This window comes from Apium graveolens, chromosome 5, assembly GCF_009905375.1.
Source record: "Apium graveolens cultivar Ventura chromosome 5, ASM990537v1, whole genome shotgun sequence".
In the NCBI taxonomy this organism is placed as follows: Eukaryota; Viridiplantae; Streptophyta; class Magnoliopsida; order Apiales; family Apiaceae; genus Apium; species Apium graveolens.
The window spans coordinates 16,252,809-16,266,743 of NC_133651.1; the positions used below are offsets into that span (position 1 = coordinate 16,252,809).

The 13,935-nt window shown below is 33.2% G+C and overlaps 2 protein-coding genes across 2 annotated transcripts; both read left to right on the forward strand.

Moving 5' to 3' along the window:
• Positions 1-2,935: 2,935 nt before the first annotated feature.
• LOC141723524 (gamma carbonic anhydrase 1, mitochondrial-like) lies at positions 2,936-6,737 on the forward strand. Its single transcript, XM_074525354.1, has 5 exons — positions 2,936-3,227; positions 4,665-4,808; positions 5,052-5,177; positions 5,281-5,432; positions 6,135-6,737. Exons 1-5 carry the CDS (start codon positions 3,113-3,115, stop codon positions 6,420-6,422), a joined length of 825 nt encoding a protein of 274 aa, XP_074381455.1. The 5' UTR covers positions 2,936-3,112; the 3' UTR covers positions 6,423-6,737.
• Positions 6,738-7,801: 1,064 nt separating this feature from the next.
• Positions 7,802-11,006, forward strand: LOC141723523 (uncharacterized). Its single transcript, XM_074525353.1, has 8 exons — positions 7,802-8,115; positions 8,544-8,804; positions 8,900-8,971; positions 9,066-9,104; positions 9,530-9,637; positions 9,761-9,858; positions 10,141-10,252; positions 10,456-11,006. Exons 1-8 carry the CDS (start codon positions 7,972-7,974, stop codon positions 10,702-10,704), a joined length of 1,083 nt encoding a protein of 360 aa, XP_074381454.1. The 5' UTR covers positions 7,802-7,971; the 3' UTR covers positions 10,705-11,006.
• Positions 11,007-13,935: the final 2,929 nt, after the last annotated feature.

Below are 13,935 nucleotides of genomic sequence, written 5' to 3' on the forward strand. Positions count from 1 at the left end.
ATAGAAATATCGATTATAATTATATAGAGTTCAATATGGATTAGAAGTTATATTTGTTGAGGAAGTTGACTTCAAATTAATTAGAATGGAGTGGGCTCAGTTGGTTAAAGAAGGGATAACTATCCTCTTGGTGATAAGTTCGAATCCCACGAGAGAAGAATTTATGATTGCCAGAGCATGTCGCTTAGATGCGATTTATCTTGGTTCACGTGTTTTGCAGGCTATTGCGTGAGCCGTGGGGTTTACCCAATGCGTACTCGAAGGCTAGCGGCTGCGGGTTACCTATGAATTACGATAAAAAAAATCAATTAGAATGAGAATTGACCGACCAACTAAACGAGCAACCAAACTTTTAATATTTTGTCTATTATAATATAATATATATATATATCAATAAATACAATTATATTTTAATTAAAATGATTACGAGTATACAATTTTTTTTCTCGCACTTTGATTATTCAGGTTTCGTTTGATTTATATCGACCATGTCATGATTCTATAATTCTGATTCTGTTGAATTTACGGCCCACAAACCTCAGAAAATAATGTTTAATTAAAACATGGTTTAAAAAATGTTATTCAGCTAAAATTATCCAGAAACCGAAGCGAAAAGACAATTACAAATTTTGCATTACGTATTCAACGACATTTAGAATACTTACTTGTTTTTTTGTTCAAATCATGAAAATATAAATATCTTATTTTGTTTTAGATCAAACAGTTAAATTTCCCTAGCAGCTTTTTTAAAACAGATTCCGTATAGTTATAGTTTATAACTTGAGTTCTAGAAATCAGATTTTAGTAATTCTACATCCACGCAAAGCTCATGAATTAATCTTTAATTTAGTTATAGTTTAAAAAGTACTACCGAATTAAAATTATCCAAAAATTAATAGAAAAAATATTTACGAATTTTATATTTTGTATTATATTCTATTTTGGTATCTACCTTTTTTGGTTGAAATGATGAAAATATAAAATATCTTTTTCTTATCCAATGATTATTATCTATATATTTCAAGATATAGCGGTCTTTATTACTTTAGTCGTTAAGTAGCAAAATTTTGAATAAGATATCTTTTACTCTTATTATATATAAGAATATAATGAATTGATTTTCCTAAATATAAATCAGATCCGATCATAATCCCCAAATACATTTATAGCTTTTACAATTTTTTGCGTATCTAACTTTAAGTAATTAAAATAACATTATTAAATTTACAGAATGGAGAATTAGAATAATTTGAGGATTTTTTTTCATAAAATACCCTTGTTTATCTTTTTTTTTTCAAAATACAGTAGTTTTAAAAGTTAATTAAAAATACATTTTTTAAGTTTTATTTTGAAAAATATGTTCTGCAATTTTATAACTCAAAACGTAACTTTATTTTTATTTTTCTGAATGTTGATTTTAAGGTTTATTCGGTTACATTCCTTTTTTGAGTTAGTTTTGGTTGCATATGTTATAAACGAAATCAATTTCAATCCGTCATCTAAGAATTCTGAATCAGTAAAAATAAATTATATTTGTTTGTGATGATATTATGTCAAACTGTTGATATATACGTAAACAGATAAATTAAATCAATCAATTTTTTTTTTATGATTCATCAATCAACCAAAAATCAAAACGAGGTCCAGACCAAACCTATTATAATCAATTGATTGTAACTTTAAATGTGACCAAAACACCTAATTGCAACATGTGTTAAATTTTATACCTTATTTAATAAATATATACTTTTTTGATAAATAAAGGAGAGTTATATCAAATCCTATATGATGAAAGATGATGATGGTGAAGGATGGTAAAGCATGATGGAGGATGAAGAATGATAGAAAAGGCGGGGATCAATATTGAATTTTTTATAGAGAAAGTGTAATAACCGCAAACAAAAAATGAGATACCATATTTTAATATTTTTCATAAACTTTCTGCTATTAATCATATATTTTTCAATGTGAGTTTAAAGATATAGATGTAGAGTTCAAGAAAAAATTTATAAGGTAGCCATTGATTTCTTTATTTCTGTTATTAAACATCTAAATATTCAATTTCATAATTTAAAAAATAAAACAAAAAATAGTAAATAATGTTAAAATTCGGTTTTTACATCCTTTTCTCATAATTTCACAAAATATATTCATATACTAACCTCATAATCTTTATTCCCTTTTAATATTATTTTATTAATTATGGGTCATTTGTGATTCGATGCCTAACATGAGTAAAACACTATTTAATATTAATATTTGAGAGTTTGCTTTTTGAAATAATTTTTATCTTGAAAAGCTCATTTTAGTATCTTTTCAAACTTACTTTTTGGGATAAAAACAATTTCAAATAGCTAAATCTGTAACACTTATATTAAAACAAAATTTATATTATGTGCACCATATGATAAACTCAGAAACTTATAATTTTAATCTATTTTGATTGGATCTTTTTCTATAATATTGGTGAATTCCACCAATTAAATTGAACTAAAATTATAAATTTTCGCGTTTATTATGCCTTCAGGTGCATGTAATAAAAATTTCGTTTTAATATTAGTGTTTGAAAATTAATTTTTTGAAATATTTTTTCATCCCAAAAAGTTAATTTTAAAATTTTTACTGAAATAAGCTTTTGGGATAAAAATGAGGGGATTTGTACGATATATCCAAATTAATAGGTTACATGTATCCCATTTTATTTAATAATTATATAATAAAATTAAAAATAGAACATATTTATAAATAAAGTTATAAATAGGACATATTTATAAATGAATATTTAAAATGAGACATATTAATAAAAAACCCTAAAAACTATTTTCAAAACTAACTCTCAAATATTAATAATTATATTTCATCAACCTTTAGTTAAATTCAAAAAATTATTTTTATGTCACGAACTAAATTCCCAACACACCTAAAGTATAATTTTAGGCAGAGGGTGAAGAGAGTAAGCGGACGGGACTAGGGTTACTTAATATCCAAAATATCAATCTATTCATCCCAAGTAACTCAGCTCGGTGTCATTAACTCACCAACAACTCGGTCTTAAACTCACTGAAATCCATCTCGCTCTCAATCTGGTCCTCCTCACAGGCTCCAGGAGGAGATGGGGACATTGGGCAAAGCAATCTACACCGTTGGATTCTGGATCCGTGAAACCGGTCAAGCTATTGATCGTCTTGGCTGCCGTCTTCAGGGCAAATATTTCTTCCAAGAACAACGTATGTACCTTTTTTTAATTCCATTTCTATTTTAATTTTTTCTTTTTAGGGCTTTTATTTTAATTACTCCTATTTTCTTGTGTAAATGTAGTTTAGTGATACCAATTGTCATGATTTTTCTTAATTGTTTAGGCTTTTATCTTTAGTTAATGGTATGTTAAGATGCTTGTTTTTCGAGAACGAAAAATTGTTTCCTTTGGAGGTTAGACGAGAAACGAGGGGGGTTTCGGGTTCTAGGAGTGTGATTTCGATTGAGAGCTGAAATTTAGGTATTTGTTATGACCTTGGTGTCATACAGGTTTAGGTACTGTTTTTAATAAAGGATGCTGATTGCTGATTTTAGCTTTCTAAACTGATGTTCTGTGGCCGTGTTTAAGGATGTTAGTTGTCTAAGAAGATTGGAAATGAATGAGGCCGTGTATTTGTGTTGTTTACTTTTTGTAAAGAAGGAATTTAACTCTCAGTAATACAGATCGCACCCTTCGAAATGAAACCTCTTTGTGTTTCTCTCTGACATTATCAGCAAAATTTAACATTGTCATTCTTTTGTGGAACTACTACCACATCCACAGTTCCGTCCTTTCTCTGCCAAACCCACTTCTGTTATTTCATTTTTAAGAAAATAAGAATCTACCCTATCATCCCTCTTCTCAACATTACATATATAAATTAGTCTCTACTTTAGGCAGAACCACACTGTCTCACTTTTCCATGGATTACCTCGCCTTCCCTTTAAACCAACAGTCATCAGATCAATTAAATCTGTTCTTAAGAGGAAGTAAAAAGTATGTTTCCTTGACGTCCCCCCTCTTCTCTCTTTCAACATGAAACAATATTTGCAATTGAGAAAAGCTAATATATGGATGAAATCTGAAAATTCACAAATGCAGAAATGCAGTCCTTGTTTTTCCCAATTTTGGAGTCGAGTGGCAAGGGAGAAGGAAAAATGAGAAACTCTACATTGTTAACAGATGGGAGTTTGCCTTTACATATTGGGAATTTAGTCGCACTCTTTCTTTTGGCAGTGTTTGTATTTTTTTTTTAAATAATTGATTGATAAGCCTTAGCCCTATACATGTCCGGACAAAAGAGAGATGATATATGAACGATGACTGAGCAGAAATATAGCTGAAAGTTACCACCTGCAAGTTAAATCATTAGATATGTATGTGCTTCTTAGTTACATTGCTTTCTTAAAGGTTACAAATGTCTCAGTTCCATTGACGAAATAGTACTTCTAGACATGCGGTTTTTAGCAACATTACCGTTTTCAATTCTCTCATGACTCATGAGAAACTTGGTGTGGTGAAGTCATCCCTTCGTTTGGGGAGAGGGATTCTTTTTACCTATTTTTTTTTGTTAATTCATGTCTTGAACTGTCACAAGTCTGTGTTCTCAACTTTTAACTCTCCTGTGATGTTTGTGCAAAATATGTAGTTTCTCGTCACCGGACGCTTATGAATGTATATGACAAAGCTCCCAAGGTGGATAAGGATGCTTTTGTGGCTCCTAGTGCTTCAATCATTGGGAATGTTAATGTGGGACAATCTTCCTCTATTTGGTATGGATGTGTTTTAAGAGGTAAGCAAGAGTGCAAGTCAGATCTTCATTTTAGTGCTTATGTATTGCATACTTGTTTGCTCAGTCCTCAGTAGAACATGTATATGTTGCTTAGAATAAATTATGTTTTTAAAGTTTTTACATTTAGCTTCTCTTATCATGTTTAATGTAGCATGCCTTCACCGATCCTTACCTTTGTAATACATCAGCCTGTATGTGTCTTATATTGCCTGTACTCGTCTAAACGTAACAGCTTCTACACAGGTGATGTCAACAGCATAAGTATTGGGTCTGGAACAAACATACAAGACAACTCTCTTGTTCATGTAGCCAAATCTAATCTTGCTGGAAAGGTTTTACCAACTATAATTGGTGACAATGTAACTGTGGGTGAGTGGCACTTAACTATATGGAAATGATATCAACCTGGTGCACTTTGGGTTTTGTTTGAAAATTTTGGTCCAGTAACTATAGTTACTTTCAAGTTGTACAGGTCATAGTGCTGTTTTACATGGATGTACCGTTGAAGATGAGGCATTTGTTGGCATGGGTGCAACATTGCTTGATGGTGTTCATGTTGAGAAAAATGCAATGGTTGCTGCAGGATCCCTTGTAAGGCAAAATACGAGGATTCCATGCGGAGAGGTTTGTAAACACTTAAGCTTTTTGGCAGCTCATTGCTCAGCAATTATGTGACTTGAAGTAAATTCAACTTGTCATATATCTTAGCATCCATCAGGCAAACCATATTTTTTGGCTGCTTTTACAATTACATGCAGAACAGATGACTAATAGCACACTTAGAACAAGTCAGCAATTTATGTAGCATGTACCATGTCCTCTAAATACCTTTTTGTATTAGAAATATTTATGTTTTCTTCAAAAAATGCTTTGTAGATTAGGAGGCTTGAATACTGTTGGACTTGTTATTAAGTATCAACTATCTCGTACATAATTATAATACGCATTGGTGATATGTTTGTTCACTATAACTTGATTATAATTTTTTCATTTAACCCTCTTAATATAGTTGCACTATCCAAGTTCTATATATCTAATGATTCTCTGTGCTCCTGCTGTTAAAAACTTGAGTGAATTTTGTATCTCTTCAGTCAGGCTATCAATGCGCCAAATTTTAGTACCGCCACATTACTCAAGCTCAAGCACAATCAGAATTCATTTTGTTGTCTGTCATTATTAGTTAGATGTCTTTTGATGCCCATCCATTCCAAGTTACTAGTAATTATGTATATCAGTTCATCACGTCAGACACATTAGTTTGTTGCACAAATAATACGGCATTGGGTTAAATAGTGGTTATATTATGCTACTTTTCTTTAATTTCAGGTATGGGGAGGCAATCCTGCAAAGTTCTTGAGGAAGCTCACCAAGGAAGAAATAGCCTTCATTCCTGAGTCTGCTACAAACTATGCCAATTTGGCTCAGGTTCATGCAAGCGAAAATGCAAAGAGTCTTGATGAAATTGAGTTTGAAAAGGTTCTAAGAAAGAAGTTTGCACACAAGGACGAGGAATATGATTCTATGTTAGGTGTAGTTCGTGAAACACCCGCAGAACTTATCTTGCCTGATAATGTCCTACCAGAAAAGGCATCCTTAGCACCAAAAGCATCTTAATGTGTGTGAGATTCTCTCAGTTAGGTACTTCACAATGTTCAATAGCAATGGATGTTTACTTTATGTTGGGGTAATATAGCACTTCATAACCCTTCTTCTACAATAATATGTGAAGCTAGACAAGTGTTTAAAATCGGATTTTGTCAGGCATTTTTCTCTTACGACTTTGCTCATCCCCTTTCATTTATGAAAGGCTTTCATTCATCTTGAGAAAGAAACATGTATTTGAATTTTGTGTTGGTCAACTTTGAATTGAACTGTTTGGTGCATCATTTGTGTTTGACCAGAAATAAGCACAAGGGAGTTTTTCTGCCAGGTTTCGGCTTTCTTTATATGATTATTTTTCTGGCCGTCTCTGTTACAAACTTCTGTATTGACAAGTAGATGATAAAATAATTGCATTATATTATATATGCGAAATGGCTGTGATTTCGCAACCTTATTGTATTAAGCCATTGGAAAAACATGATTAAAAGGGTTAATACACATCACGCCCAATCAACTTCTTCCTATTTTAATTCTGAAATATATATTTCACTTTACTGCTACTGATTGGTGGGAACATGAAATGGTTCCTTTCGGCTGGTCGAAAGGGCGTGATATCATGGAAGTAGGAACTTTTTGTTTTTTTGTATTGCTCTTCTCACTCATATAATTGAATAGATACATGAAACACAGTAAAATAATTTTCCAGACCTTAATTATTGTATATATTATACTCCAGAGCACCAAATTCTATCTGGCCTGCTGAGTCTACAGTCAAGTGCATCACCTTTGTTTTGCTGTCTACTAGCAACTAGAACTGGTAACTTTGTCGTCTCTTGACAGCTTTTCTAAGAATCTTAGATTTACAATATCTAGATGAACATTATATAGCTCAATCATCGCCAATCTGGTCCCAAATTTTGCTCATTTCCTAGCTAATTATCTGCTGTTGCTTAGTAGTACCAACACAGTCCAGACATGCTTACACAAGTAGTATCACTTTTCTCGCAAGACAATTTAAAAAGTTTAAATACTTGAAGAAGTGACAATATAAACACTCGTGAACCTTCAAACTACAATTATGCATATTCCCGAGGAACACATATTTCTGGTGTTAAAATGAACTTGGTTTGATTCTCGAGGAACACAGATAATACGTATGCCCCGTGTTAAAATGAACTTAGTTTTGATCATTGCATCCCACCCTGAATTTTGAAATAAATCGAAATCGTATATAATTTTTTTTGATAGAAAACCAATTTTTTTTTCTTACACTGAATTTTCAGAGTAGAGTGGCAGTGGACACTGATTGATTCTGAACCTATAGCCAGCACTGAAAATAAAAAAGAGCGCACCATTATTAAGTGAGTGAAAATATATTAAAAGCAAATGAAATAAGATAGAATCTTAGGTGGGGACTTGAGTGCGGCCACTGCAGTGGGGTGCTTCTTGCCACTGCCATAATAAATACTTAAAGGAAGCAATGCATTTCTTGGAGGAGCCTAACTTTAGCATTCAGATATACTGATAGTGTGACACAAGTGAACCTGTAATAGTCTCCAAAATGGGTGCAGAAACAGCAGCAACAATTGTTGAGGCACCAGCTCCAGAGATAGTTGGCCTTCAACCTTCTGCTCTTGTTGATCACATGGCCAGGGTAGACTGGTCTGTTCTTCAAATTCCTGGCGAGACTGGCGGTTCTCTTCCGGTACACATATTTTTCGCATATTCATTTCCGTTTGATATTCAATATGTGACTTTATATGTTTCACTATTACTTCGGTTAGTTTCTGTTGCCCCTTGGCCTAGTGAATATCATATGTTAATTTTTATCCATGTCAACAATTTGATGTGAATTTTTATCACCCTGGCCTAGTGAATATCTCTTTTCTTTTCATTAGAAGATGTAGATGGTTCGATATTCAGTGAATTTGTATGAGTTGTGAGTACGAGTATCAGAGTAAGGATCATCCTCCCCTGTCAAAACCATGTTTGCCTTTAAATGAAATTATTTTTATGTGAAGACGATCTTCCTTCATTTTGAATAATGTCTTCAGTTTGATTGTGGTGATCCCTGTCACTTATTTAATCCTGCATTTGGTTTTTTATTGCTGATTGAAGTATTGTTGTTAACAGGTTGCTATCGAAGAGCTAGAGTACATATTGAGTCAGGTGAAAACACACCTTCCATCTATAAAAGGTCAATCCCCTTTGAAGACAATCGCAGGAGGTAGCGTTGCCAATACAATTCGAGGTCTTGCTTCTGGATTTGGGGTTAAATGTGGTATCATTGGTGCATGTGGGGATGACGAGCAAGGGAAACTGTTCATGGATAATATGAATTTCAACAATGTGAATCTCTCCAACTTCGATATTAAAAAGGGTGCCACTGCACAAGTAAGCAATCCAAAACGTGTTTTATAATGCCTGTTTGTACCTCTTCTTATTCTAGAAACTTAATTCTTATTAGATTTCGTGGCATTATTGTATAGTGTGTCTGCTTGGTAGATGCAACTGGTAACCGTACAATGCGACCCTGTCTGTCAAGTGCAGTTAGACTACAGGTGCTCATAGCTCTTCTAATGCATCGATTAAACCTAAAACAATTCAGTTTAAATGTGATCTTAAAAGTCTTCCATCTCTTTGGCTTGCTTTCAGGCAGATGACTTGAGAGGAGATCACTTCAGAGGTTCCAAGGTTATCATCGTTTGCATCCAAAGTTTAAACCTAAGAATTAGCTGGCTTGTTATCGTTCTTTTGCCGCACTTGCCCTTTTAAGTGTATCTTTCAGTTTTCTCACAATGCTAGCTTTACACAATCAATAGTATATGATGAAGGTATTAAAAGAATTATAAGTATTTTGTCCGATCCACACGTTGCATTTGTATTTGTTAACACGGTGTTATCCATAACTTGCTGGTCAAATGTATTGTGTCATTCAAATAATTTACGAAATAGCATATTTTGCTCGAACAACTTGTGCAGAGTTCTGAAATGATGAATAATGTGTCAATCCTGGTTTCCTAACTAATTGAATACTTTTGTTATATGTACATTTTCAAAATGCAAGTGTGATGTTTAGATACACTAATGTGAACAACACTGATGTGTTTTGATTTCAGTGGCTGGTTTTGAGATATGGGATTTTGAATTTGGAACTTATACATGCTGCCGTTAGGATTGCCAAGCAAGAACAGCTTTTTGTCTCCTTGGATTTGGCCAGTTTCGAGGTATAAATATACTGCCCACTTAATTCCTTGCTCTCGAATCCACAGATTTTATATTCATAAACAGAATCATAATTAATTACAATGTTATGCCTATGGATCTGTTAAACAAACTTTCATTGGTAGATGGTGCGGAACTTCAGGGAACCCCTTTTGGAGTTACTGGAGTCCGGTAATGTTGACCTCTGTTTTGCTAATGAGGACGAAGCAAAAGAGGTGGTAAGGTGAGCCTGTTGGTAGTAGTTTACAATCTATACGTTCTATTATCACTAGTAGCACGAGTACTGGTCCTAAGAACCTAAGTAACGTATAAAGATTCTGTCCTTCAAAGAACAAGTTAGTTGTACGTTGGCTAAAAAAGAAAATCCTTGCAGTACTATGTTTTAGACTATCTTGTTGTATATGTGTTACTTCTTAGTGAACTCCATGTACCTTTACGCATAATATTACTGGAATAGTTTCAGTCATATTGCGGCTACTAGTGAGTATTTGTGATGGTCTTACAGGGGCGAAGGACATACTGATCCTGAAGCTGCTCTAGATTATCTGGGAAAGCGATGCAAATGGGCTGTAGTAACACTAGGTTCTAAAGGTTGCATAGCAAAGAATGGAAAAGAGGTAGGTAAATGGGAACAACCTTACTTTGGAGTTTGGATATCTTACCAACACACGAAAGAATTTCAGAAATTAATCACTTGAGTTCGTAACTGAAAAGAATCAAATATAAATTGAATAATAACTTCCATTGGGAACAAACTAAAATCAGTAGGCTTAAGTTCTGTTCTGCCAGAAGTATTGAAGCGCATGCAATTATGTCTCAGGTAGTTAGAGTTCCTGCTTTAGGAGAGACACAAGTATCCGATGCTACAGGAGCAGGTGATCTCTTTGCAAGTGGATTCTTATATGGATTATTGAAAGGATTATCCCTCGAGGACTGCTGCAAAGTGGGGTCTTGCAGTGGCGGATCTGTGATCCGTTCACTTGGAGGTGACGTGTCACCAGAGAACAAGCACTGGATGTATAAGCAGATGGTAATCAAAGGCCTCTCGGTTCCTGAACTTGGCCTCTAACCAATTTCCTTCAACACAGCATCAGCATCACAGTAACATTGCATTCTCAGTCATGCTTGCTTGTTCTATCTTTAATTTTACCAGGACAGCCATGTAGCTTATCTTTCCTAAGAAAAAAAAGAGATGGCCATGCCATGGAGTTGAAACAAACTCATTAATTGTATTATGCTAGCACTAATTTATTTTAACTTGGCTATCTATTGGCATTCTTGTCTGCCTACAAATGTACTCTTGCCTTTGAAAGGATGGATTTAGCAGATGTTAACTGAATGATCAGCTAAAAGAAAATATTTGAGTTTAGACGCATTGTCTATATACAAGCGGCTAATATGTGCTTTGGAGGGGTGCATGTGTATTACAAAACCGATGCTTTGGAGGGGGTGTACGTGAATTGACCAAACCGACAAAAGTTATACTTGTATATGTGAATTTGACCAAATCGACAAAAGTTATAATTAACCGAATAACTAAATACTTATATAATTTCTCTATTGGACGGTGTTTTTTCAATAATGTTTACCGTTTAATCTACTGGGCCACGACAAACTAGTAATCACCAGTCAACAAAGTGTTGATGAAGTGGTTGAGCTCTTCTACCCCCTTACGGGAGGTAAGGAGTTCGACCCTGTCATGCTGTGTGTTATCGATTAGCAAAAAAAAAACTAGTAATCACCAAGATTAGCTTAGGAGTCACTCTTTAAAGATTAATCATACACCAAGAGCTGCATCAGTGTTGAGCTATCCTTCAGCACTCTTTAAATACTGAAAATGAAATGTAAAAAGCATGAGTATGATTAAGTGAAGAGTCTTGTAGAAGATGGGAGTTACACATATGTAAAGTAGACAACATAATGGACCCATATATAAGAGCTCTTATTTTCTTGCTCCTGTGTAATATATACGTTGATGTACTCCATTGCTAAAGCCATAATTGCACCTCCCCTTGTCCTTTTTTTGCTGCAAAGTCACAAAAACACCGGCCTAGCAAGCCAATTTGGAATCACATTATTGGTGTTTGTACTATACTTGTTTGAAGTAAATATACGTTAAACAAGTCAAACGCTCTATATATTGGATCAGGAGCATTCAACAACATCTTCTCTCTTTATTTATGGAGTAAGAAAAGCAATAACATTTTATTTGTAATAAACTTGAAACTATTCTTGTTCCACTTTATTTAAGCGTAGATGATGATTATAGTCCGTTGTAGATGTATGATTACATGGAATTTTTCTTATAATTACCTAAATTATACCTTAGTATTATAACTATATTCGTATGAATTTGACCTCTGTGGCATTGAGTACATCTTACTTCAAACATAATTGTTGCTTTGGAAGGAGAAAAAACATAGCTCTTCCTGATTGTTCAACGGTTCAAGCTGTGCTTTTATAAAGGAAGCAACTGTATTAAGGAAGACTGATGTTATCATCTGGCTTAGCTATGTATGAAACATTAGCTTCAGGTCATTTATACCAGTAACACTTTACATCATTATCATTCGTACCCTCTATATATGCACAATTGCAGACCAGAAAACATACAATGTAAGTTTAAAATTATATACACTTGAGAAACTTTGTAACACATATAAATATAGCTTAATCATAATTATATCCCATGTTTTTGTACATTCTTGTAAGTATGCACTAGGTAAAACGCATCTTACTTTCAAATACCATTTTTTTGAATGTTACTAGAGAAATGACTTTTTTAATCACGAATTAAAGTTAAATTGTCCAAAATATTACTATCCCTTAAAATAACCTTACTTTGACAAAATGAAATGACCGTTATTATCGCAAATAAACGCAACTATTACACATGTTTATAATATATTTTTTTCAAAAATATTATTTTTGCCTAGCCTAGCACTATTGGGATTTTTGCCTAGCCTAGCACTATTGGGCCTCATGAGGTGGTTGTCGGACTCTGTTTCCTTCCAAGAAATGTATCCAATATTTTCAATTATTGTCATGAGAAAACACAAGTACAACATGTGTTCCATAGTTTTTTTTTTCTTTTGTAGTATAAATGGATGACCAAGTTGCGTTTTTAAGGAACACGAGTTTTAATTGTGTTGTTTTGATAGATATGGTTATTTTCATGTTTTGTGATATTTTTGACCACCCATATATAATATAATAGCAAACAATCAGAGAGCCTTCAAAATATTTTAAACTATTTTTCTTGAATTCTCATTTTTCTTATTTTTTAAATAAAATATTTTTCTAGCATTTAATTGCATAATTATGGTCATTAATTACACCTATCAAATAATATATTATAATTACTCTATTTTATTTATATAAAAGTTATATAAACCTTTTTTAGCATTATTGTATCATATTCTATTATCTTTTCAAGATTAACGGGTGAGACGATCTTAAATTTCGTAGTTGTGGACGAACCATCATAAATTACGAAGATAGTTAAATTTTTCGGTTTACATCGATAATTTATATGCAAGTAATATAATCTGATTTTACTTATGTACGTGAAAACATGACATTTGATTAACCCTGTTATATACAACCAACCCCACACATTTCTCGACTACACATTTCTCAATTGGTTAAAATATTTTTTTTATAAATTATTCATTTCATTATATATTAAATGAAAAAATTAATGAAAAATAATTAAAATACCTCCTTTTGGAGGTCTTTTTGTGACGCTCTCAAACTCGGAGTGAGGACCCACGATATTTTTATAATATTCAAACTCTGCAATAATCACAATATAATAAACCCCGAAATGTTAAAAGGACTGATATAAGATAAAATATGAGACAAGATTACAACTAACAACCGCAAAGATAAATATCATTACAACACTTTTTTTAAAATTTGAGATTTACAATTCCGACTTGGAATTGCCAGATAACCCAACTGTATCTGCACATAAGAGATTACATCACCGAAATCTACGAACGATTCCTCACGCCAAGCTTCTACCCGATCTGGCGCTTGAAACCTAACAGTATGGCAGGGACCGTTATAGACACTTTTACGAGCGATGCGCCTAAGTCTGGCCATCCTCTTGGTTAACCGCCAAGGTTAGATCAACACAAAATAATATGAGCAAAATGGCTCAGCAAGTAACTATAAGAACAATTCTACATAATAAAAACCTGGAAATAACTCAACTGTAAGATTAAATCTCTGGTTTAGGGTTTAAGGGTTCAAGATCAAGGTTCTGGAATGATCAAATAGTTTGGTTGAATACATC

Coding starts and splice junctions, on each gene's coding strand:
- LOC141723524 (XM_074525354.1), top strand. CDS start 3,113: ATGGGGACATTGGGCAAAGCAATCTACACCGTTGGATTCTGGATCCGT. Junction 5,178..5,280: donor TGGTGACAATGTAACTGTGG/GTGAGTGGCACT, acceptor CAAGTTGTACAG/GTCATAGTGCTGTTTTACAT. Junction 5,433..6,134: donor CGAGGATTCCATGCGGAGAG/GTTTGTAAACAC, acceptor CTTTAATTTCAG/GTATGGGGAGGCAATCCTGC.
- LOC141723523 (XM_074525353.1), top strand. CDS start 7,972: ATGGGTGCAGAAACAGCAGCAACAATTGTTGAGGCACCAGCTCCAGAG. Junction 8,116..8,543: donor AGACTGGCGGTTCTCTTCCG/GTACACATATTT, acceptor TGTTGTTAACAG/GTTGCTATCGAAGAGCTAGA. Junction 10,253..10,455: donor TAGCAAAGAATGGAAAAGAG/GTAGGTAAATGG, acceptor ATTATGTCTCAG/GTAGTTAGAGTTCCTGCTTT.